We start from the raw sequence: 26,502 nt of genomic DNA on the forward strand, positions 1-26,502 counted from the left end.
CGGCCGATGCACAAGAGACCAACCTCGGACATCAAATGTATTTTGTAACGGAGGCGCCGCGGCGGAGAACGGGACTGGCTCACAACACATTCATATGAGGTGCGTAAGCCTGTGGCACATTAAAAGGGGGAATAAATAAATCCCTGCATACGGTGCATTAATTTGCTGCGTTTTGGGGGCGACGCTCTGTGTTGGATGCAACAGGGTTGTTTTTGACACGGGCGAGGTTATTCTGTGCAGGCTCCGTCCCCTTCTGGACCGAGGCGCTGGCCTGTTGCTAGGAGACCTTTTGACAGCTGGGAGATTTAAAAAAGTGACAGTGAATGCATGACTGGTGCCCGCTTATCTGGCAACCCAAACCTCCCTCGTCCTCAATCCAGTAAACCCCGCGCGCTATTCGTGCGTAAATCCTAATTGCCTCTTGTGCGTAAAAGACAACAGTTACCTCTCTCGTTGAGTCCAGTCAGGAGATTACTGTGTTTTGCGGGGAACAATGGCCTATTTGTTGTGATTCATCTGATCCCAAATATATCCCGACATTTCATATTTTAAGAAGCAAGGGAAAAAAGTAAAGCACTCGAAGGAAGTCAAATCACAAAAACCCTCGGGCATGAGAAATCGCCCATGTTTTTAATACGATTTACCATCAAAACTTCCAAAATTGCTTATAACCAGTATATTTATGGAGGCAAAGTGGAACAATAACTGATGACTGATGGAACAATGCTGTTTCGTCAGTGTGATAAACGATCAGATGCAGAGATTACACACGATCAATTTAAAGGGGTCATTAGTCTTAATCTGCTCCCCTAATATGTTTAGGGGGGCAGATATAAAATAGAAATGCATAATATGTTTTTAGATCTGCATTTCTTGCCTTTTTTGTCTTGATATTTGCTCCCCATTGCTACTGATGAAACTACAAGAACAAATTTGGATATGCTTATAAGGTGTGGCAAGTGTCCTGTAAGCTATGTTTGGCTGTCTGGCTGGAGATGGCCTGTCCTGGTAGGAGTCAAGACCGCAGGGAGACTTACCACTCTCCTTCAGCAGTCTGTAGCAGCTGCCTCTGGCCAGGCATCTGAAGGTCAGTCATTAATGGATCGATAACTAAATCTCCCTGAGGACTGGACTCTCAGAGAAGGCGGTAGTGTACTCAGTGCTGCCTACACTAAAGCTGAACCATAGATATACAAGCCTCCCTCACTTTAAAACAACTGTAAGAGAAGACCCAGGGCATCTTGTTATAGAGTGAGTGAGTAGAGTTTCAATCAGTGTATTTGCAGCAGCTTTGGTTTCAGAGTGCTTAAGTGCTGACCTCTGGTTCCGTCTTGCCCTGCCACGTAATATTAGGCAGTAGACAGTGGGATATCAGATTTAGGTGTGTAGCACATCATGTCAAGGTTGTAGCTACATCAGAAAGACTTGGTGTAATTTGGATTCCCAGCTTGTATTGAGAGGTGCTGAGCTTGTTATTCCCCTCTCTCAAGTGGCTGCTGCCTACGTTCAGTCGAAAAGGCCTTGAAAAAAGGACTTCAGGAAACCTGAACCTGGCAAAGTTGACACTGTCGGCGCAGCTGTGACAAAGGGGGGAAAAAAGCAACCATTAGGCTGATGCACCGTTGCATCACATCACACATCATGCAGGAGCTTGTCGCATTGAGGCTGGGTCAAATGGATGGATTGACTAAAGCTGACACGCTGTTCTGTCCTATCAGGCTGATGTATGTCCCCAGTGAGGAGACAACAGTCCCCAGGAGCCACATAGCACCACCCCTCCACCTTAACCACCAACTCTTCTTCCCTTCTCCAGGGGCATGCCTTCTGAACCTAGGCTCAGGTACGTGACCAAATCAGTCCATGCATACATACATGCCCAAAGCTCATGGCTCAAACAGCCTGTGTGGATGCACACTGACTAAGGTGCTGAGCTAATTCAACAAACACAGATAAAAAGGAAAGCACATTTACATATGTTTAATGGTGGTGTGAGCACTTTCATCTGTTTTGACATGACAAAAATGTAGGATCAAATAGTTGTCTAATAAAGATGTAAAACTAGAGCTCTTAGTGTGCAGGCACTCCTTTTTTCATCTACAGTCATTTCCCGATTCATTTCATCATTCTGAATATACAATTTAGAGGTCTACCTAGGGATCTAGGGATGTAGTGGTGGATACATCCACACTAGCTCTGTTTATCCATCTTTTTATTTGTGGAATAGAGTGTGCCTACCTTTCAAGGGTGACATAAATCTTTATAGTATAAATATATAGTATACATTATAGTAAGTAATATGAAACTGATGTAGGATGTAGTCTTTAAAGGAATACAAATGTAAATTTATGCATTTCTAAAAGTAGAGCTTGGTTTTTGGCCATATTGGTTGTTGTTTGCCTCATGATGATTGCTCACTGGGGGTGGGTGCTCATCAGTTTACCCATCTGTTTATTTACCACTGCATCACTGGACATATTCCTGTCTGTGCTTATCTCTATATCGTTGTATATCTCCTCAATTCTTCATCAAGGGAAAAGGTGCAGAGTTTTAATGTATGCTTACATCTCAACTTCCTTTTGCTTTTCCTCCCTTGTTTCCCTCCTTCGCTCAGCCATCTCATACATTCAGTGGTGCCTGCTCTCGCACTCTCTTTCTCTATATCCCAATGTGCCCTGCTCGCTTACCCTCAATTCGCCCATCCCCACCCTCTTCTTTTTCTCTGGGTTGTTAAAGTCTGTCGTTTCCCTTCAGACTGATCCAGCTCTGTAATTTTGTCCCTTTCTCCTCGGGCTTTTCCTCTGGCAGAGTCCATCCACCAAACAAACACCCTGACTCATCATTCGCCGTATCTCCGCCCTCTACCACACATACATACACACACATATACACACATGAAGACAGTGTTTTCTGTGTTACACCCTATCACCACGAAGGTGACAGAGCAAGCCTCTGGCAGACAACAGCATTTAGAGTGACAGGCAGTGAGGACTGTAAGTGGACAGAGATAGATTTGGATGGACAGGGTGGTGTGGCGCTGATGGATGGGCACAAGCAAAAAGGGACTGAGGATAGGTTGGAGAAGAGACTGTGTTTTCTGCTACATAGACCAGCAGCATATAGTCAGTCAGTCCGTCTGTCACAGAACCTGATAAACACACAGTGCTGTTGATTTGTTTGTCCATAATCTGCCACACACAGTCTGACTGTCTGAGTGGAAAGCTGTGGACACAGACAGGGACTGATAGGTAGAAAGTGTACCCACCGTCACTAAACAGACAGTTCTTCGTGTCTGTTTGTAGCTGTGCCAACAATAATGGACAGGGCAGAGGCTCTCCAGTCCATTAGTGAATTAGTGAACTGTCTGTCACTTCTCTGCATTGCATTTCATCTTCTTTCCTGTTGTGTTTTACCTGTTATCACTGTTGTTTTCCTGACATTTTGAGATTTGTAGTAGTAGAAATAGCACTAGTTGTTACAGTAATAGGGGTGGTAGTAGTAGTATGTAATGGCCACAGAAGTTGTATCTATTTAATTAAGAAGAAAAATAGTCTCATTGTTTGTACAACATTCACATGATTTTTTTTTCCATTTATTATATTTAATCTTGGAAATCATTTTTCTTTATGGATAGTAACCTTCAAAAGTCATTACTTATTCTATAACCTATACTAGGTCCATATTGTTTTATATAAGGTTTTCATATACGACTATAAGGGTTTCCACTTAACCTGCACACTTTTTTTTGTTTCTTATGATATTTTTTTGTGTGATTTTTTTTGTGCATAAAGAAAAATAAAAAATAAAAATAAAATAGGACTATAGTAGCAATAGTAGTTGTAGTATTAGTATAATAATAGTTGTTGTATATAGTAGTAATAGTAAAGTAATAATTGTACTCTAATATTAGAAGTAGTAGTATAGTAATCATTGCAGCAGAAGTAGTTGAAGAGGTAGTACAGTAAAAGTTGTAATATATGACTTAGCAGTGGTAGTAGCAGTAGTATTAGTATAATTAGTATAGTAATAGTAGTAGTAGTAGTAGGAGTAGCAGCAGCAATAGTCCCACTAGTAGTAAAATTGTAAAAATAGTATAACTCTAATAATAGTCAATATTATCAGTCTATGCAGAGCTCTGTCCTGTCCAGAGGTCCGACTCCAGCCTAAAACACATCTTCTTATCTGTGTGTGTGTGTGTGTGTGTGTGTAGCGGCAGGGAGATGCTGACAGGACAGAGGCTCTGCCAGTCAAAGTCCCACCAGGACTCGGTCCTCTCCGCCCTCAACCAGCAGAGGAAGGACGGCCTGCTGTGCGATGTCACCCTGGTTGCCGGTGAACAGAAATTTCATGCCCACAAAGCCGTCCTGGCAGCTTGCAGCGATTACTTCCGGGTGAGTCCCGGACCCAACTCAGTGTGTTGTGATCACAGTGAACTGTATATTTTACAGATGGACATTTTGTGGCCTGAAATGTAGAAGTGGCCACATTTTATATTTTGAAATCAATCATAGTAATCAAGTATTTCATGCCAATACTGTCCTTTCAACAAAAGATGGATATCAGGAAGGCAGTGCAGTTGAGAATATAATTTTACACAGCCATCATAACAGCTGGCAGACTGTAAAACCTGCAATGAATCACTGTGCCCAAATGAATTTCATTAGTATAGATTTTAATGAGGAGTTTTAGTGCCCCATGACTGTCTATATGCTCTTTCAGAGACGTGTCCATGCTGCTAAAGGTACATTTTTGGGGGAAACATTGTGCTTTTTAAAATTGTTTTTGACATAAAAGAGACTAGGTTTAAATGTAGGATACTGAGTATCAGCATATTGCCTGTCTGCAGCTTCAGTTCATCATTATTGGTGCTATTTTGACAGCCGTATGTATTGGTACAGGCCCACATTGATCAAACCATAGTATTCCAGTTTGATTGCTGTCTTTTAGAGCCTTGTGCATGATTTTGCTGTATGCTGTGGGCGTACAAGCAGCCAGTGAGGTGAATTCATGCAGGCAGACAGCCAGACAGGAGGAGATTTGCTGAGATGGGCCATACAGGGAAAAGTGCACCGATGAGATTTGATTTGGGGACACTGAGCAGATTAGGAAGTAGAAATTAATCCCTCTTGAAAATGAGAGGCAGATTATATGTTCAAGTTGCCCAGGGATTATTCCTCCTGTGTGTAGTTGTGTGTGTGGGAGGGGGAGGGGGTGGTGGGGGATTTTTACTTCTCTGTCGCTGCCTCTGAGAGTTGAGGGTGGGCGAGTCACACTCCTCTCCTCTCTTTATTTGGCACTTTTGTTCTCTTTTTGTTCTTCGGCTCCATTTTTAAACGCCAGTCTTTCAAGTCCCAGCTGAGCCAAGCATCACTGTTGTTCTTGAGTTATTAGATCAGTCTGCTACAGTAAGCAAGAAAACCCACTCTGCTCCCCTGTTCATCTGTAGGAGCTTAACAACATTATCTTGAATTTGTCATCTGACTCCGCTGCTGTGTTTCATTTAGCTCATTTGCTGAGAAGTTGAGGGGGATTCGGAGGCTGCTGCGTGAATAGCAACTGTGTTTTCTCTCTCTCACTCCCTTGTATTTCTCTCTCATTCACACAGACAGATCGGCTCTCCCACACACATAGCAATGATCATAACACATTATCTAGCCTAGCGGACATGAGCGATTGTAATGAGATACCTGACCAAGCATGAGTTGTTTACCTGGGAGCTGTCCCGACTCTGTCACCTGCCTCTTCCAATGCCATCAAATTACTAAGACACCTGGGCGGCTCAGAGAAATATGGCCAAATAAGTCACACCAGCATCACAACCCACCCTCAACACACTCACACACACATGCAGATATCTATTCCTGGTTTGTTAGTCACACAAAGATATATTACTGTCTGCTAGCCCTGCAGCCAGGACAGAGCCTCTATCAATAAGTATTATTGTCTCTAAAGACCCAGTTCACGTTGTATATATAACCAGCACTACATAGAACTCATTGTTCTGTTATTGCTTCAGCCCTTTATAAAGGCAGTTCAAGATGGATCATACAGTTTTCAGACTCCATATGACTTCCAGCTGATCAGAATTCGGTGCCTGAGCTTGATATAGCTTGATTTGACGAGATAGGAGAAAATTAGGTATTCGCTCCAAACATTCAGTATCTCCCACAAAGCTACAGCATGCAACTTGTAGTGAAGCCACTTTATAGCAGTCCTGATGGAAAGATAGTGAGTGCTGTACAGATGTGCTGCATGGTGCAGTGAACTGGGGCTGCCCTTGTTTCCAAGAGGGATTTTGTGGCATTCCAGATGTCAGGAGTCAGGTGCAAGGAACAGCATGACACATTTCCAAACCTTTGGATTTTCTTCACGACATTTGAGAATGAATGGGCTGCAGCAGCAACTACAGTGCTGATGCAGTCTTAACGCTGGATTAGGGTTAGAGCAACATATTGGTTTGCATATGATGCAGTTTGTTTGATTCCATATTTATTTCATAATTGATTGGTACTATACTAACTGTGTATAAGAAGCCTTAAACTGAATTAATTCTAATGTGAATGAGTCATTACTATGAGTAGCAGCAGTAGGTGTGGTCCAGTATCTGATAATGTCAAATATCACAATATTTGTATGCATATTTGTTGACACTTTTTCCAAGCATTCACTCTACTGCAGCTAGTGTTGGATGGGCCATATAACACTTGAACAGATGTACAGAGAATTAGTAGTAACATGTATAGGTAATTTTTATTACACATGACAGTTTTGATTAATATGCAATCACAAACATTTAATTTGGGAGATTTTTTTTTTTTTTTTTTTTTTTTTTTAAGAATTTAGAATGAAATAAAAATAGTACAAATGGATTTTTTGAAATGTTGGATATCATCCAAAACTTTGTAGTACTGCTAGTATTACTGGCAGTAGTCGTCTTCTCAGTATTAGTGTCATCATTCTGGAGAGTTTTAATGCCCTGTGGTCTAAATGTCATTTCTGACAATTTTCCACCTTGCCAAGAATAAATCTATAGGAGAAACACTGAGCACTAATTTTTTTTAAATTTCTTAGCATGGAATTTGCCAAATTTAAAGATATTGAATTATCACAGGAAATACTAGCATCTGACAGCTACAATACAAAATCAGTGGTATCAGTATCTGTCTCCAAAACTCATACCAGTCAAGCGCTAAGTCGGAAGAGTTTTTGAATATCAGGTTACCACAGTTTTGGTGACCTACCTTCTTGTTTCCACATCCACATCCCACAAGAGAAAAGCTGAGCTGCTGGATGTATGAGGCAGTCACAGGTACAGAGAAGTATTAGAGCCATGATTAAATTAAATTTTGAGAATAAACAAACACACCCACCCACCCACACCCACACACACACACACACACACACACACATATATATCATGACCCTATTCTGCTATTCTGTACACAACTCCCCTTTTGTAGGATCACTCCCAGCAGAAGCATGTGTGTGCCGGCAGGTCAGGCCAGCTGAGCTGCAGCGTTGCAGCCTCATTGCGGTGTGGTGTGAAGGGCCTGCAGTGAGCTGGGCTGTGTGGTTCAGTGTGTCTCTGGACTGGATCTATATCCCCAGTCACTAGACCCATCCGTCACCGCCACCGTCCGCCCTCAGCTCCTCCACCAAGGTCAGGAGCAGCCTTTCTCCGGGCCAGCAGCTCTGCAGTCCCTTGCCGCATGTCCTCTCTTGACCTTCCTACACACACAGACACAGACACAAACACAGACACACACACACACACTAGCTCACACACTACTGTGGAAGTGTATATGGAAAGTGGAGGCAATTTTTCTCTGCCACACTCATTCTCCTCTCCACTTTCTCTCTTCATCCCTATTGCACTTTCTTCCTGTGTTTTACTCACAGATGCACATGCGAAGACACACACTCCTTCTCTCTCTGTCTCTTGATCTCTCTCTCTCACACACATGCACACACATTGTTTATGGCTCAGCCACCAACAAACCCCAGGTTGTGCCACTGGCCTGCCTGTGCTCACTCAACCAGTGGATTTTTAATTAGCACTGCTGTGAATCAACAAGGCTCGGTTCTGGGGAGAGATGGGCAGTCTTTGGTTAAAACTCAGCGTGATCTCAAGTTGACCCCGTGTCACACATCATCCTCACCATGCAGGCAAGCATTTGCCAAAGGGTCGGCACTGCTTGGTTAGTTTATGTGTATGAATCAGTGAGATTTTGACGAGATTTGGGAGGGAGGCATGTCTGTTTTGTGACAAATAGATGTTACAGTGCCCAAACGGCCCCGGGCCCTTTTGATGCTTCTAATGTCATTCTGCACCAATCTCTGACTTAAGCTAATGTGGAGGGACTGTGCTTTAGTCACAAAGCCACTCAGTGACTTAAAAGACATTTGAGATAGGAGGCTAGCAAGATCACTATCCTGTTTTTTTTTTCTTTTTTTTGTTTGTTTGCATACATGCTTTGTTGTAGAAACAAAGTAGAAATATACAGTAGGCCTATAATCTGCTTTTTTGGCATTTCTGTTTTACTTGACAGTTACAGTAGAGAGAGAGAGACAGGAAATGCAGGGGAGTTTGAAGGGATGACATGCAGTAAATGGCCTGGGCTCAGATTTGTATGTGCTATATCAGGTGAGCTACTTGGGCGCCCCAGGCCTATAATCATAATGCTATAGAAGTGGAACTTATAACCCCCAAAACTCTGATTTCCCCACAAATTCCCCCTTAAGTAGTTTAAAAGTTAGAAAACAAAAAATACATGTTAAAATACATTTTCTGTGTCTACTCTTTGAATGCATTGAAGCTACAATACACTTATACTGAATGAAATATTTAAAGCCAAGATGCAGTTGTTTTATGGCTGCACTATTACATCAGCTAGAAATGATCTAGATGTCTTGTGAATCATTTTATACGCATTTCCTTGTAATTCAGCAGGATGTATTTGTGATCTTTGGAAACCTTGTGCTTTCCACTAGAATGTAAAATAAGGTTTTGTGGGTTTGAGCAATGAAGCTTGGCCAAGCAGCCTGCATTTGTAATGAAGAATCCACTGATGGGACCAGCAGGGAAAAAGGCACTGGGCAAAGGCCTCAAAACCTCACTGTCTATTATGATTGAAGACACCGTTAGCAGAACGAGAAGTGTTGATCTTCATTACAGCCACATCTAATCCATCACCTTCCTCTTGCTTGTCTCCTGCTTGCCGCTGCACTCTGCTGCTCAGCCCTGATCGATGGCTCCCTCATCCCCTCATAGTGTGACACCCATCAATAGCTTTGATTAGCGAGCAGCTAGCTGGACTCACGCACAGCAGGGCCAGCTGGCAGACGGCTAGTCTCCTGCTTTGATTTCACATGGTGTGTGTGTGAGAGAGAGAGAGAGCGAGAACAACAGAGCGAAAGCAAGAGATAGAGGCTCTATACCGGGAATTACTGATTTTGCTTTTTATTGCTGCCAACCTCTATGTCTGAGGCATGCAAATCAATAAATAAGGGTTGTAGGATTTAGCATCTGGCAGGTGTTGATGAATTATGATGCTGTATGTGCAGCACATACACACACTAAACCCATTTCTCAGTTTGGTGATGCTTCAAAAACACTGCATCATCAGGAATTTATAGACAGCCAATATTTAAGGATTGAAAAAGAGCCTGATAGATTTGCACATGAATGCCAATGATTTTTTTTCTTGTAATACATTATCAATGGTTTGGCTTAGTTTCAGGATTATTTGAAGAGAGGTGGAGCAACAATTTGTGATACACTGATACACATATGCGTGCTAAACATATACTCAAATTTTTAAAAAAGTGATGTTCCCGGAGCTGAGCTTTATGTTTTTGTTGTGTGTCTTCAGGCCATGTTCAGCCTGTGTATGGTGGAGAGTGAGGCGGATGAAGTGACTCTGCAAGGAGTGACCAGCGTGGGATTGAAGCATGCTTTGGACTTTGCTTATACTGGACAGGTGAGTTAGATATGCTATACTGTGCTTTGAGTCCAAATCTGTGACATATTTGTGTCAATAAATGTCAATACTGCTTCTCTCTGTCATTGACTAATATAACACATTAGTGATTCAGCTCCCAAAGGTTGTGTTTCTAACCTTTGTCAGCATAAGATCCAAGGAACAAGACAGAAGGACTGGATGCGCTGATAAACAGGTGGGAAGTGTAATGTAAAAACACCACAGCAACAAGTGCTTAGCACCAAAGATTGTGCTAAAAAAAACAAAACAAAACAAAACAAAACAAGAACCGCAGAGATTACCACTTTAACCTTAGGATCAACAGCAGCATTTCCAATTGCAGGAAGACATGGGATAAAATGTTATGCACCAATATGCATTTGCTGCACTCCTCCATAAGAGGCAGATCTAAATTCACCCTCAAGAAAACATATTATATCTGGAACACAGTGCTGCTTTTCTGTGCAAAAGCAACAAGATCTAGTCCTATGAGTCAGGTCTTTCTCCTTGGTCTGACTCACACAGAAATGAGACTAGCGCGTCATTGTCCTGATGTCATTTCACCAGCTTAAAACCCCAGCATCTCTCCCTCCGTCATTACAGAATGAGTGTGTGATGTTTTCTAATAACCTTCCCTGACCCTTTTAGTGCCAGCGACGCTTGGTCCAATAAGCAGCCTAGTGGCTCAGCAGCCTGTGACATGCTGTGCAGTATACGAGGAACTTTATAATTACTCCTAATTGTATTTCCACTGTGGAAATGAGCAAAAAGGGAGTTGGTCAGGCTGGAAGTAAGTAGGTCAACAGCCGGCAAGCAAAGCGCTCTGCTTTGCTCGGCTCCTGTCTGCCCAGAGGAGATGATAGCAGATGAGATGAGGGCAATATGCTTATCTCCACACTGTAAATAATGACCTACTAAAATCCTCCAGCCACATGTCATAGGCCGGCAGGGCTGGGACAAACACGGCCCCAGGAAACACTGAGGGGACATAAGTCGCTGCGTATGCTGTGACACATTACTGAAATTTGCAATAAACAGGCCAGTCTATCCTCATCATTCACCAAGAGTTCCTAAAAGTCAAGAACTATAACAAGGGCTGCATTTTCTACAGTAATCCATTTCAGCAGGGCTGGGTGGGCTTTAGTTCCCCTTGTAGGGTAACAATATTGCCTGGACCCTGGTAAGACCCACCAACTGTACAGAAAAGTGAAAACATCAAGCTTCTTTGAACTGAAAAACCTACAGGTCTTACTAGCATTTTTCACATCTACAGCAAAGTAGCAGCCAGCGGAGGATAACAGGTGCAGCTGCAGAGCCAGTTAAACAGGGGTGGGAGGAATAACAACTGCTCTGGTCTTCTGATTGGATCACTCCACTCTTAAGTATGAAAATAGCTTTTAATCCCCAGCAAAATCGCTGGTTTGACTCAGGAGAAATCAACTCTGCATATTGAGATTCTTGCAGTTTCATAGTGTTTTCTACAGCCAACAACAATAAAAAACCTATTGACAAAATTACATATTTTCATTACCATCCCTTTAAAGCGATAACACAAGCAATAGTCACGATCTTAATAAATATTTATTAAGAGATTGACCACAGTTATGACAATCACCAATGTGACCTGAAAGAGTAGAGTGAACTTACATGGGCCAGGTGCTGAATACACAAGAGGGCTAGAAGCATTAATGATAGATTTATAGTCTCCTGTGTAAGCCTTTTTTCCATTTTGCCTCTGTCCAGGTAAGAGCTTGCAAGTAGCAGGCAACATAAACGGCACAAGTGCATAAAAAGTATAGACAAGAGCTCACTGCACTCCCACGCAGCAATGAAGCAGTCAGGTGTTATAAAACTGACTTTGTCAAGTTGAAGTGCTTTAACTCTAACTACTGGACCAGAGGAGTGGAGAGGAGAGCAGGATATGAAGGGCAGTTACAGTTATTATTTGCCTTCACTTCTGCTCACTTCCACATCTCAAAGAGTACAGAACTTTGAATAATTAAATGCTTTTAAGTTGGCTTTGATATACAGTCTACCAGGGGCGTATAATCATTTATTAAAACTATTCTTACAAGCGTTACTCACACAGATTTTAGTGTTGGATGCAGAGATTCATAACTTGTTGTTTCCCACCTGAATACATCGAGATTACAAAAGACCTTGAGTTGCACTGGTGGTTGACTGGACCAGTGCCCATGCCTGGCTAGAAACCATACTGTGATAAATGAGGATGTGCAGCTACAGCTCCACTTGGAGGGAAAAAAAAAAAAAAAAAAAAAAAAAAAATCAATAGTTTATTGCCGTATCAGCCAGGCTTGTTAGGAATTTGTCTGCTTGCATGCTGAATATTCCTTGAAGAATTCAATTCAAGTGTTTGCATGAATGCTAAATAAAGTAATCAGATAATGTGTATTGTTAGGGTACATGCACTAAAGCGTGTAACTATGATGTGTTTAGGAGAGTATGTTGAACATAACTTGCTGTAAATGTCATGCATTCCAACCAGAGGAATGTAGACACTTGATTTGCATGGATATCACCACTATTACTCTACAAAGACAAACAGTAATGTGATTATAGCTTAAATTTCCCGTGAGCAAAAATTGACTTCTAAAAATACACAGTCCACTTCTGTACCATCAGTACCTGGGATACTGGGACAGGAAGTAAAAGGTGAAGTAATGTTTCTCTGTTTCACTATTGCTGCAGTTACGGTTCTTTGGCTATGTAGGGCAGTGCTACTGAATGGATTATCAAAGCTTTATACCTGCCCTTTCATACCAAACGAAATTTCATTGGGAGTGGGTTAAGTCTATTGTTGGAGGTGGTAACATGAGGCATGTTTAGTCTGATTGGGCTATTAGTCCAATGATTAATGGAACATTAAGCTCTGTGAAAACCCAGCTAGTGTGCTCAGGATAGGCACAATCCAGGACACTGTGTACATGTGTACTGTACAAACACTATACCTTCTGTAGAGTAGCCTTTACCGATGACAGCGATTCACACACACATCAGTCAGGCAAGGCTGATTAATAGACCCACAGAAGTGCAAAGTTAAAGGTCTTAAAACAGAAACAATCAATGAGTGAAATCAATCAAATACAATAGTTGGGTTGGGTGTCCTGGTGGTTCAGTTTAAGGCTGTGTCTAAGGCTTATGTAACTGTCCTGTCCTGAGTTCCCCTCTCGTCTTCCAGATTTCCTTTCTTGCTAACATTGAATAAATAAAATAAAATAAACAGAACGAAATAACATAAGAGAAAATGTTTGTAATTAGATGGTATTGTTACGAAACTAAGAGCTTTGTTCCAGAGGGACAAGGAGAAAAAAATTAATTTGCTGGGTGAGAGGGGTCAGAGAACAATCTAACAGCTTTGTGTTGTAGAAAATATGGAGGAAACAGATTGGAGCTATAGTAGACTTGTGACGTTGTGACAGCTGGAGCCGGCCTGTGGCATAAACATTCTGTGCTGTCATATAGGGCCACAGCTGCCAGAACATACTACCACTATTAAAACTACTAATACTAATACTAATAATGGGTAAATCAGTGGTTGTTGTGGTGGTGTTTTGGAGCCACAAATATGTTCTTGTTTAGTGCCATCAAAAACCTTTTTTTTTTTACCTGAGAAAATAATAATATTCTTTGGTATGGCATCTGACTCGTGAAACCATATGGAACCATACAGTTATAAGAATGATGTGCTAATCCAGCAATGGCTGCCTCACAGTGCACAATAAATCTACAGTGCCATCACACAAGCAGCTCCGTTCAGTCCATGTGATTTCGGTGTTGCAGGGTTGAGTGTGTGAGTGTGGGTACTCGGTGTCACTGGACTCATCAAGTGGACACCTCTCAGCTCGGCTGAATTCGGCCCAGGACACCTCCACGGCTCAACAGTGACCTCTGGTGTCCCTGAAACCAGGCCACTCGCTCTCCACAACAGATACAGCTACCCTGGAGCTTCCAAGTTCCCAGAATGCCTCAGTTAGTAGCTTAAATGGCAGTGATTTCGTCAGTAACAGAAAACATACTAATAAACAGCCATGGTAATCCCGCCATTAGCAAATTAATGTCAGCGAGCAAACAAATAATTTTGCAGTGAAATCCACACGCCACTGTCAAATGTGTTTCAGTCGAATAACCCAAATGATGTAAGTGTACACTAAAACTGAATTAAAAAAAAAAAAAAACATTATGAAGGAAAAGAAAAAAAAAACAAATAAGCAAACAAATTAAAATAAATATTAAGTTAACTTTTATTTTGATGCTGAGTGTGGAGAGTGCAGTAATTGCTGTCATTTAGATTACTTATACATTCCTAAAGCTGAATACTAAAGCACTGTTTCCCCCAAACTTACTCTAAATAAAAATATTAAAGCTAAAATGACACTAACAAACTATTACGGAAAAATTGCAACCAAATTAAAACTAGAGCAGGTTGCTTTGAAAAACTAAAACTTTTCAAAGTAAATAACTAGCTAAAAAAATGGAATTGAAAAAATGGAATAGAAAATGGAATTGAAGCTTAAATAGAACTGAAAACTAAATTACAAATATGAAACTGTACAGATGTGTAATGAATGGCCTCCTCTTCCTCTCCTGTGGTCAGATCTTGCTGGAGCCAGCGGTGATCCAGGATGTCCTTTCTGCAGGAAGCCATCTTCAGCTGCTGGAGCTGCTCAGCCTTTGCTCCCACTACCTCATCCAGGTATACACATGCACGCATGCATACACACACACATACACATACACACACACACACACACACACACACACACACACACACACACACACAAAGCTGGCAGTGTGTGAAATGGAGGCATGTTACTGTGCATTTACTGGGACAGGAACAACTGGAATCAGAGGAATGACTACCAGTCATTACTGATTCATAGTTTTCACACTGTAGTGCTCCCATTAGGGTCATGGAATTCCTCAAATTGCCTGTCATGGAAGATTAAGAGGTGTATTCCACACAGGGAATGTCTGAAAATGTGTGCTGTTCTCTGGGAATGTCAGGAAATTTATACAAATGAGTCACTTTCGAAGAATAAAGCCGAATCATTGCATTAGAATTTGGTTTTAGCTCAGCTGTAGTAGAAACCAGACTGTTTACCCCTTTAGACAAACAACTTTATCCAGTCCAAGATGGAATAACATTTCTAGGTCATGGAAACACTCTGACTTATTTATGGAAAGGCTGGGAATTTTTCATCAGGGCCTCGGGTGGGAGCTACAACAGTTCTAAATCATTTGTTAAATAAATGCAATAGGCATATCTTGTTGTTAACTACATGCCAGAAAATGAAAGTTACTGAAAAATGCTGTCATTCAATCAACTTTAACTATGACCTAACTGCAATCTGTTCCAGTAGGTCACTTAAAGTAAAACCTAAAAATGGGACATATTGATTCCCTTGAGTATATTCTTTTCCCTAAGCACTATAGCACCACTGCCCATATGTATTTTATCCCTAAAACCATCCTAGATCTGTCGGACATGAGGCAAATCAGTCTAACTAGGTTGAAGTTGCTGCAGACCCGAATTGCCTTGAGGTCTTTGATGCAAAGTGTGAGGGGTTTCCCCTTCATTTCATTTTGCAGTAGTCCATTAAGAGTTTAATTACATATTCTGAACAATACTCACACACTCGCCTAATTCACATTCACAGATAGAAACTCACAGAGGCAGCATGTGCAGCAAAGCCCTGCATCTCATCTCATGCATAACCATCACATCCTTCCCCATGATCATATTTATCACCTAGAAGAACACAAATCCTAGGTACAGTATGTTTTACCACTCTGGTCTTTACATAGTTACATCAGCTTGGTGCTCTCATATGCCATCTGGTGGAAGCAGTAATCTCTCTGCTGTTCATTTCTATTAATGAGCCAACCCAGATGTCTGTGGACATCACTGCAAATGCATCCTGAATAATGTTGCTTTGTTTTCTGTTTGTTCAACTGTTCATCTTCTTGTGTGTTTGTGTGCAGAACATATGAAAGTTTTTATTTACTTGTTGTGCACTGTAGAAGTTAGAGTTATGGTGATATAGAGGCTGGCTGTTATACCAGGCCAATACTGGCTGTAAATTAGTCAGTTAGCTTATTAGTTTATTGCAGAATTGGGTGATACGATATCATAGTGATTACCAATAGAAATCCCTTTATCTAAATAGATTCTAATGTGGATCTGTTCTAGTGTATAATGGCCTAAATGTTGTTTTAGAGACTTTAGAGTAAAAATAAAAATAAGGGGGTAACACTGAAACCTGAAGCTGCCCAAATTAAAGGTCAAATTAAAGGCGCTGAATGTTGACATGAAATATTGGCCACTGACAGCTTCAACCCCGTGAGAGGGTATAAACTCTGTGAAAACACTGGTGTTAGAGATTCATGCATTTGTTTGTATGGGGTTGAGGACAACCAGCAGATGGCAGTCTTATTCCACTGTTCAGAGCTCATCTTACTCTCTCTGCCCCCCTCATCTGTCTGCCTCTGTTTCTCACCATCGTTTGCATCTGTAATATCAATATCATTTGACAATGCAACTGAAATCAATCCATTGATAATTTAAGTTCATGTGTGCTGCATGTAATGTATAATATAGTACACATACTGCATGATACATATTTACAGGGTGAGTGTTCATGTCAAACTCTTGCATAGACACCTGGAGAAATTTCATTCCAAAACAAGATACTTACTGAAAAATGTGACATGAAAAATGAAAAATGATTGCTGGCATGAAACTAAAACTCAGGGTGGGACATATTGAAGTTGATGGCTGCCAGAAGATATCTCTTTACTAAATTGTGACAAAAAATTGGTGTTACATTTTCTAAATACTGAGCAGAGACAATCCTCAACATTCAGAAATATTTCCCCTCAAAACTGATACGTAGCATTTGTGAATCAAACCATTCATTTAATCTTATTAAGCGTTTACATGATTTGAATGGGTCATATCGTGTTTGGGAGAAAAACCATTGTTGTTATGAATATTTCCCGTCATGTTATCAGCCAGTGAGATGCCATCTCCATTTTCCCCCATTTGATTTAGCTCTAAGAATGAAGCACAGTGTTTCATCCAGTATTGTAAAGGCAAAGGAAGAAAAGAATGTGTCATCTGATAGTTTTGGTGACGTAGGTACAAGTCACATGGCCTGACAGCTGTTTCTGAAGCCCCTCTGGGTTAATGCATGGAGGAGGAGGACACTGATCTGTATGTTTATATGAATGTATATGTAACCTTCCCTTGCAGGAACTGAGCAGTGTGAACTACCTGGAGCTGTACCGCGTGGCTGACCTGTTCCACCTCCCCGCCTTGGAGGAGGCTGTGGTGAGCTTCCTGGTGGAGCATCTCTCGGAGCTCAGCCAGAACCACCAGGACGAGGCCCTGCAGCTGCCCTACCGCCTCCTCAGGGAGGTGCTGAAGAGCGACCGCCTCACCTCCCTGAGTGAGGAGGAGATATGGAAGGTACAGCAACTTGTGTGTGTGTGTGTGTGTGTGTGTGTGTGTGTGTGTGGTGTTGGATTACCCATGCAATGCTGTGCCGATGGAAGCAAAGCAGACTGCAGGGGGAGACAATATGGAGCGGGAAGGTGTGATACATGCATACAGGACTGAATTAGAGAGACAGAGGGGGTGGATTTGAGAGGTGGGGGTGGGAGACAATATTTTAATGAAAAAGACAGTAAGACAATCATTCTCTAAATTTGAACAAATTGCATCTGGGCCATGAGGAGGAGTGCACACACCAAACCATATATATTTATACAGTGCACCAATCGAAATGCATGTCAGAATTGGCAACAAACAACACATAACAAACACGCAGGCCAATAAATGATAAGTTAAACAGTGCCATCTGCATCTCATTTACTGTTTGCTTATATTAATGAGTGAGTGCAAGAAGGAAGAAAGGACAGTGTCTACCTCTGCGTGTGAGAGAAAGACTGCTCGGTTGTGTCAGTCAATGCATCCGAGTGTGGGGTGTGTGTGTGTGTGTGTGTGTGTGTGTGTATGCATGATGAACTGCCGGGGTGTGGAGATTGTGGAGTTAAGCGGCAGTGCGGGGTGGGGACTGCCGTTTTGACTGTTCATTTGCACCAATCAGCCTCCCCCTACCCTTCATCTCTCTCTCTCTCTCTCTCCCTCTCTCCCCTTCTCTCTGATTAGGCCCACCGCGGCTCCATCAGGGCCCCAATCCCCCAGCTGTCACTCGGCCGCCTGTCTGATTGAAAACAATCAGGCCTCTGATGGCACAATTACCCTGACCCTTTAGCCAGCCGCCGCCGCCATAATCAGCCTCTGATTAGGCTGCTTTGGGCCTCCTTCACTTTGCCCAGAAGGTTAATTTGGGCATCAGACGGAAGCGAGCGGCAAGCGGGGGCCGCCGTCCGAAAGGGGTGTGTGTGTGTGTATGTGCATGCGTGTGTGATGAGGGGGTGGAGGGCACGCCAATACCGGACCAATATAGTTTGCCTGTCAATCATCGTCACTCTGAGTTTTCTTAGAGGCTCTCACGCTCTGGAAATCACATTTTCTCTGGCTTTGTTTTTTTCTGTCTTCTTTCTTGCCATCATTTGCTCGGCCTTTCTGCTAACCCCCCTCAATCACTCTCTCTCTCTCTCTCTCTCTCTCCCAGTATCTCCCTCCCTCACTCTCACTTTTGTAGTCTCTCTCTGACACACACACACACACACATACACACACCCTCTCACACTCCTCTCTCTCTCGGTGTGGAGGGGAAGGAGGAGGAGTTGATTTATTCTGTGCCCTGAGGAAGTTGTGTGATGCAGCGTGACCTTCACAGTCAGCTGCCATACTGCGCGCACGTACACACACACACACACGCTGTCACTTCAGAGCTATGAGGACGAGTGTGTGTGTGTGTGTATGGGTGGGGGGGCAGCGATAGCGAGGGTGAGGCAGAGAAAGGAGAGTGGCACAGGGAGACAGAATACTGAGTTGCATGTTTGGGTTTGTTGTGCGCTCGCAGCTTTGGAGTGTATTGAAGTGGGAATAAAGACGAGAGAGCAGTCAGGTTGGGTTGGGTTGCCAAGATAATGTACCCAATGAGCGTGTATGCATAGATAGGCGTGTGTATACATTATACACCAAAGGTTGCATTGTGATGTGTGTGTGATATTGGAGCACGCACTCAAGGTGAATGTGCAGGAAGACTGGATAGGATTTGAGTCGGGGCACAGCTGTAATCCTGGGGCTAGGATACACAGGTAACAGCTTGGACTGATGGAGATGGGCAATTTTACCAACCGCTAAGACCAGCAGTATTTTTTAAATTATGCTTCTGTTATTCACAGTGATTTTGCCCCAATTTCCCATGCTCATCCGTATCTGAAAACAATCTGTTGCCCATCTCCATTGCCTCAAAAAGTTCCCGGTGCACAGCAGATTGTGTTTATAAAAAAAAAAAAACAAAAAAAAAAACCACTTTGTTTTTCTGATAATGGTATCAGTGATCTTCAACCATCTCGCCCACATTCACACCTCGCCTCAGCTAAATAACCTTCCACCACTCTCAAGTTCAATTAAATCCCTTCTTTGCAACTCGGTCTGCCTGCTTTGAACAAAGGACTGTGCCTGTGGATGTTTACAGTCACATTCAGTATTGAATGCTCATCATGAATACATGCGTTTGTGTGTGCTTGCCTGCATGGATGTACACAGAGTGGCTGGCTCGCCTTGATCTTGCCATACCAGTTTGTAGGTGTTTAGAAAAATAATTGTGAGCAGTCTTCCACTCCTGCTTTTCTCATCTTGCCGTCTCCGCTCACGTGTTTCCTCCTCACCCATCTGTGTTCCTGCCATTTAGAGCTGGGTGATATGGTTGACAATCAATCGCACTGAAATCAATCACATTTTCCTCCCATACCTCATTTTGTCAGTGTTTAAATAGAACTGACAAAAACCGACTTCTGTTCATATTGTTATTAACAGCTTAGACAGCAGAATTATGTCACAGTATCCCAAAATCAACCTGTCATCACGATACGATTCAGTTGAAAGATGATAAATGATAACACTGAATTATCCGCTTTTTCCACAATCTACCGCAGCAACTTTGGTTTGCTATGAACTTGGGGTGGAAATGGGAGGTGGACTGGAGATGTTCACATGGACCTCAGACATGTAGAGTGTATCTGCTTCAAATAAACTTTTTGAGCTAGCATCATTCCATAGGACATAACGATGTTTTTGCAGGAACAGCTTTGCAGTCGCAATGGCCTGTTACTCCCCTTCCCTGTCCTCTTGTACCTTAAAATTGCCCTGATCACTTACTCTCAGTCTCATTTCATCCGTCTCCCCTTCTTCCCTCTTGTCATCCCCATATTTCTTTCCTCTAATCTTTCTCCACATCTTTATTCTCTCTCTTGCAGCTGGTGGTTCGGTGGCTGGAACATGACTGTCGCTACCAGTACACTGAGGACTTGCTGCAACACGTGCGCTATGGCCTGATGGACGTCCCCACCCTGCACCACCTCGCCCGCAGCCACCCTCTGGTCCAGTCCAGCCCCACTGCTGCTGCCCTGGTGGAGGAGGCGTTAGACTACCATCACGCCACCTTCACCCAGCCTCTGCGCCAGTCGGCTCGCACCAGGCCTCGCTTCCAGTCCCTCACCCTCTACATCGCTGGTGGGCGGAAGCGGGAGGTGAGCCGTGTTAGGGAGCTTCGCTACTTCAACCCGGCTGCCCAGGAGCACGTGCGCGTTGCAGGGGGTTCGAACTGGAGTGAGTTGGCGCCCATGCCCGCTGGGCGCAGCCACCACTGTGTGGCTGTCATGGGGAACTTCCTGTTTGTGGCGGGTGGGGAGGTGGAGCACGCCACCGGGAGGACATGTGCAGTGAGGACTGCTTGTCGTTACGACCCCAGGGGGAACCGTTGGACAGAGATCGCCCCTATGAAGGCCTGCAGGGAACACTTTTTCCTGGGGGCACTGGGGCAGTACCTGTATGCTGTGGGGGGCAGGAATGAGCTGAGGCAGGTGCTGCCCTCTGTAGAGCGCTACTGTCCCAAGAGGAACAAATGGATGTTTGTCCAATCATTTGATCGTTCACTGTCCTGCCACGCCGGCTGTGTGGCCGACAACCTCCTCTGGGTCTCAGGTACACACAGACAGGGAAAGACAGGAGGATATACCCTCACACCTCCACAGTACTTTGACACATGAATATACACTTAAAGCATACATATACATGCATATATGCAAACCACATGCATGCACCATCCTTAAAGGACCAATTTACCAAAAAGTTAGCCATTTTGTATCATTTACTCACTCCAAGGTGTCTTGAATGTCCAGCAAATAAGTTTTTTATCCCATGCTCCTTGGAGAACAAACGTTCCAAAAGCTGCAGCTACATATGTTAGCATGGAGCTAATTGGCAACTTTGACAAAAAGCAAGAAGAAGGTTATGGAAACGTCTGTTTCAAATTCTCAAATTCTTCGTGCAGTTTAATCCAAGTCATGATTCTCCATGACTCTCCATGCCAATGACTGAGTAGGCCTCCTGGCCAATGAACAAGCTGGAGGCGGGTCTCAGTTCGATGAACGTGCCGGGCAGGCATGCACAGCTGCTTGTGCATGAGGCATTTTCTGGAATTGGTTTATTTATCAAATTTTTACTTTAATTATATTGGTTGGGGACATGATGAACATATGAAGGGAGAGTCAAGACTTGGATTGTACTGCATGAAGAATTTGAAATGGACATTTTCTTATCTTATCTCTTGCTGCTGTTTGTAGAAGTTGTTAATCAACTTTATGCTAATAGAAAAAGCTACACTTGTTGTAACCTTCGTTCTCCTTGAGGCATGGGATTAAAAACCTTTTTTTGTCGGACATTCAACATTTCTGAGGGTGAATGCATGATACAACATAAATAGCTTTTGGGGTAAAGTACTCCTTTAACTTGATATTGACTTCAGACACATGCTGTTTTGTAAACATGTGCACCAAAACCTATTGCTCTCTGTTAAAAGCCCGGTGTGTGGCTGCTGTGTGTTTCAGGTGGCGTGACAAACACCGCTCAGTACCAGAATCGGCTGATGGTGTATGACCCAGAACAGGTAATTATGGAGCAGAACAGAGGGAGAGAAGAGGTTGAGATAACGGTCAACTTTGCATTGGCTTTACTCCAATGTGTTAAATGATGGGAAAGCATTGGAAGTAGTCAGTAATACTGCTCTGTAGGTACTTGATGAAACTCCTCTTAATAAATAATCCACTTTGCATTTAACTCCCAGCACTATTGCTCAGACTTGCTTTTTGTTACACCTTTTCAGTGCATTATACATAGAAGTGATTTTCAGTTAATATTATTATGTACTGTCAATACTTAAACACAGGTTATTACAATGGAATAAGGCCATTGTAAAGGTATTAAGAGGGATTATATCAGCTTTGAGCAAAATATTTGAATGAATACAGCATTTTATTGTTTGTGCATCTCTATGACCCAGCTGTGAATTAAGCTGGGATCCTACAGGAGCTGTATATTGTATAGGAGCCATGCGTGTGTGAGCGTGTGTACATGCGTGTGTGTATAAGGTGCATGTCCATATGGGTTTGTGTGTATGTATATGTTGGCATGAAAGAGCGGGAAAGAAAGAGCAAGTAAAAGAGAGGGAGAGAGTCTCATTTGTATTCACCATGAATCTACATTCACCTGCCAGAGCAACAGCAACCCCCCACCCACTCTACCCTCAACAGATGGCCACCCGTCAGCTCCCAGCAGACACTCACTCACACACACATACACACACACACACGTGCACACACACTCTCATTTTCTCTCTCCCTCAATCAAGCACTCGCACACACACAGACACAAAATAAGCTTCGACACACTTAGTGAAATGTGCAGGGATCCTCAGTGTAAAATGGAGTGGCTAAAACATATGATTAGAAATAGGGAGGGAAGTCATTAGTAGAAACCAGAGCTCCAGTGTCACGTTATTTATCTAGCACTGAGCATACATCAATTACCCATGCATGGATATGCTTAAATATTAATCTTCCTATTCATCCTCTTTTCCCTCCTCTTCCCTCCCCTCCCTCTTGGCTTCTCTCTCCCTCCGTCTTGCAATATCTCTCGCCTCTTTCTCCTCCACACCATTTCCTCCCCTCTCTCTTGTTTGTTCGCCTCAATCGCCTCTCTGCTGCCTCCATCCCCTTCAGAACCAGTGGCTGGCCCGCAGTCCCATGTTGCAGAGGCGAGTGTACCACGTCATGGCGGCGGTGAGGAGGCAGCTGTACGTGCTTGGGGGGAACGACCTGGACTACAACAACGATCGCATCCTGGTCCGCCACATTGACACCTACAACATGGACCTGGACCAGTGGACGCGCTGCTCCTTCAGCCTCCTCACCGGTGGGCGGCGTGATAGACGCAAATTAGGGCACACATCCACTTGTTATTTCATACAAAAAAAGGTTTGAGAAGATGACTCACTCAATAGTATAAAAAAAAGCCTAAGTGGGTGTTAACTCTTACTATGCACTCTCGTCTGCCCATTCTGCATTCTGCATCTGCATCACGCAGTAGGATTTATGCATTGTGCACGCATGTTGCATACATAATAGTTCCCCTACTGGTTGTGAGGAGGTTTAAGAGTGACATGCATTACATATACATGCACACACACATTTATGTCTGAAGGTGGCATGCTGCACCTTTCGGCAACTTCTCTGTTTGAGGCAGGAGGGAGTTCAGGCATTGGAAAAGGACACACCACATAGAAAATACAACACAATACAATATGACATAGTTGGGCCTGTGCAAGTGACCATTCAGGCATCTCTCACATTTCACCAGCATGCATTTATAGGATGTGGTTCAGTTCATATTGCCCCAATAGCCAGTGTTGATCTTCAGTTTGATCCTCATCAGCTTGAAATAAGGGCCCAGCAGGTTCAAAGTTCATTTGTGCTGTCTCCAGCTTGTGCCTCTGACATCATTATCCCCTGCCCTGCTCGCTTGAGACTCTTTTTTTTTTTTTTTTTTAGACTTGAATTCCTTTGGTGTATCATGTCTGCAAAAGTTTACGACAAAGTCGCAGGAAGGAGAACAGGAGCTCAATCTTGGCTCTCTGAACAAACTCCCCTCCCTTCCCCCTCGGTGCCCCATCTTTCTCCATTTATCTCTCCCTCTCTTCTCTCTCAGGGGACATTGAGTCATATTGTCACAATGCCCTCTGCTTGGCAAAGTGAAGCATTGTGTCGGCTCTGTCCTCCCCAGGTCAAAACGAGTCCGGAGTAGCCGTCCATGATGACAGGATCTATGTCGTCGGTGGGTACTCCATTTGGACCAACGAGCCCCTGGCGTGCATTCAGGTGAGATGCCTGGCTTGCAATGTTTCGATTAATAACTGTTGTGACAGTTCACAATTATCCTTCAGAGTGATGATTGTATTGATGATAGGGAGCCAAAATGTCTCTGTTGCATCCCAGTCTTAGAGAACAAGTCTATTTTCATTAGCTTGAGCCTACAGGGAAAGATTAAACATAGTAAATTGTAGCCACAGAATAAAAAAGCAAAACTTTATGTTGATGCCATGTTTTTATGCTGTGTTCAAATGCTTTTAGAAATATCATCATTTGGAGTTTAATGCTCATAAATGATCCCACAAAATGGTAAATGTGAGTGGGACATTTGTGATTTTGTATGATCACCGAGTTGCCAAGAAGTGACGTTTGGGGGCGGAGAGCACAGAGGCCCTGCCAGCAACTCCTGGTAAAAGTGAATTATACAGCAATCAATCATATGCCTGATGTGCCTTTCCTCCTCTTCACCATGCCCCCGCAGTATAAATTAACTCTACAGTGCTTGATTTCAAAAGTAGAGGGATTGCCGAAAAGCTACTGCTTTTACAGTCTGTTTTATTACTTCTGACCACAAGCACTTCTTGAATGCATGAAAAGTCATATTTACAAAACCAGAGCTTGAAAATTTACAAAGAACACTTGAACACAACACAACATAATTTCCATTTCTCCAGGTGCTGGATGTGAGCAAAGCAGGGAAGGAGGAGGTTTTCTACGGGCCAACACTGCCATTCGCCTCCAACGGGATAGCAACGTGTTTCCTCCCAGCTCCCTATTTCACCTGCCCCAACCTACAGACTCTGCAAGTACCCCACCACAGGATAGGTGCTATTTAAAATCATTGCTAAACAAGATGTCAGAAAACACAAACAGGATGAGAGGATGGAAGCCACTCAACTCTGCAGCCACATGTGCTCCCCCCACCCACAAGTCTGGATTGAGGCTCTTTGCAGTACCAACTCACTGACAACTCAGCCTCGACTGTCAGTATTTGTAAAAGCTACTGACAAAAATGAAGCTGATCACAGTGCTAATATTGAGACTGGAACTTGGCACGTCATCTGCCACATCGATGTACAGGCATTTCTTTGAGATCTAAATTCAGTAACTTATGTTGCTGATCTACTTGTGTACAACAGCCATGTTGCTATCCCAGCTTCTGGGAAACCTGGAAACAAGCCACCATCACAGTACAATATGACTGTCTAATCTTTCCCCAAAGACTGAGAGCCCACTTTTGGTGCACAGTGGAGTTGTTGAGCAAGAAAAATGGCTCTATAAGATCATAACTTTAACGATTAAGGGACTGTGCTAATGAATGGATAGAGATTGCTTTGATCCAGTTGGTGGTTAAGCTAAAGCATGTCACACTATACAGCTCAGTGGAAGCCAGACTGAAATGTTCATAGGAATTAAAAAAAATGCTCATTTTTGTAACCCATTATGGGGCAATAGGTGCTTGTCTAGCTAAAGTCAGCATATAACTTGCCATCTACTCTTCATTGCATCATACTGATGGACCGTATCATCTCCAACAAACCTCCATATTCACTGTTGTGGCCTGAAAATACACTTACCTGCAAAAAGCATGTTTTTCCAAAAGGAGGAGAATGCCTATTTTCTCATTGACTTAGGTGTAGTTTTGAAATTACAGATTGGGTTGTGAACAGGTTCCAAGGGCCCAAAGGCTGAAATTCTCTCAATGCATATAAATTGTCATGTACACTTTAAGTTCAAATAAGGAAAACACTAAAATTGCAGCTACTTGATTTTTCTGCAACAGCAGCAATATATTGTGTCTGTCGTCCACCCGTGTAATTCTCAAGTGTGTGATTTCTATTAAGCTCAGGACCTAAGACTATTTATGTTTAAATGAATGTCTTGTCGTTATCATTTGGAGCATATCTGCTGAACGCTCTCCAGACTTTATGTAGGAGAAACTAAGCTATATGATAATAACTTTGTTTTATGCTGATTTTCAGAAACCATCTTGTTTTACTTCAACCAAAAAGAGAAAATTAAAAAGGTGATCCCTGAACTTCCCTTCTTTTATCTAAAGCAAAGTGTATGAAAGAATACATGGACACTTCATCTTTGCAGAATAAAGAGATACCATATAAATAGCATTGCAGCCTGGAATATATTCTTTGAGGTCTGTTGC

At 42.9% G+C, this 26,502-nt stretch overlaps 1 protein-coding gene across 2 annotated transcripts; it reads left to right on the forward strand.

Moving 5' to 3' along the window:
- klhl32 (kelch-like family member 32) lies at positions 1-26,462 on the forward strand. Of its 2 annotated transcripts, none has more exons than XM_030071461.1 (11): positions 1-99; positions 1,814-1,840; positions 4,208-4,388; positions 9,870-9,977; positions 14,593-14,691; positions 17,251-17,466; positions 20,394-21,120; positions 22,026-22,084; positions 23,196-23,388; positions 24,256-24,350; positions 25,016-26,462. In XM_030071461.1, exons 1-11 carry the CDS (start codon positions 95-97, stop codon positions 25,175-25,177), a joined length of 1,872 nt encoding a protein of 623 aa, XP_029927321.1. In that variant the 5' UTR covers positions 1-94; the 3' UTR covers positions 25,178-26,462. The 2 variants fall into 2 exon arrangements, with proteins under 2 accessions (XP_029927321.1, XP_029927322.1); XM_030071462.1 differs by having other exon boundaries at positions 2-99; positions 1,719-1,840.
- The last annotated feature ends 40 nt before the right edge of the window (positions 26,463-26,502 follow it).

Source organism: Myripristis murdjan, chromosome 16, assembly GCF_902150065.1.
Source record: "Myripristis murdjan chromosome 16, fMyrMur1.1, whole genome shotgun sequence".
NCBI lineage: Eukaryota > Metazoa > Chordata > Actinopteri > Holocentriformes > Holocentridae > Myripristis > Myripristis murdjan.

What these genes read in the sequence shown, in the direction of transcription:
- klhl32 (XM_030071461.1), top strand. An exon ending in CAACCTCCTCTGGGTCTCAG is followed by an intron (nt 21,121 to 22,025) that starts GTACACACAGAC and finishes TGTGTGTTTCAG; the next exon opens with GTGGCGTGACAAACACCGCT. An exon ending in CTCCTTCAGCCTCCTCACCG is followed by an intron (nt 23,389 to 24,255) that starts GTGGGCGGCGTG and finishes TGTCCTCCCCAG; the next exon opens with GTCAAAACGAGTCCGGAGTA.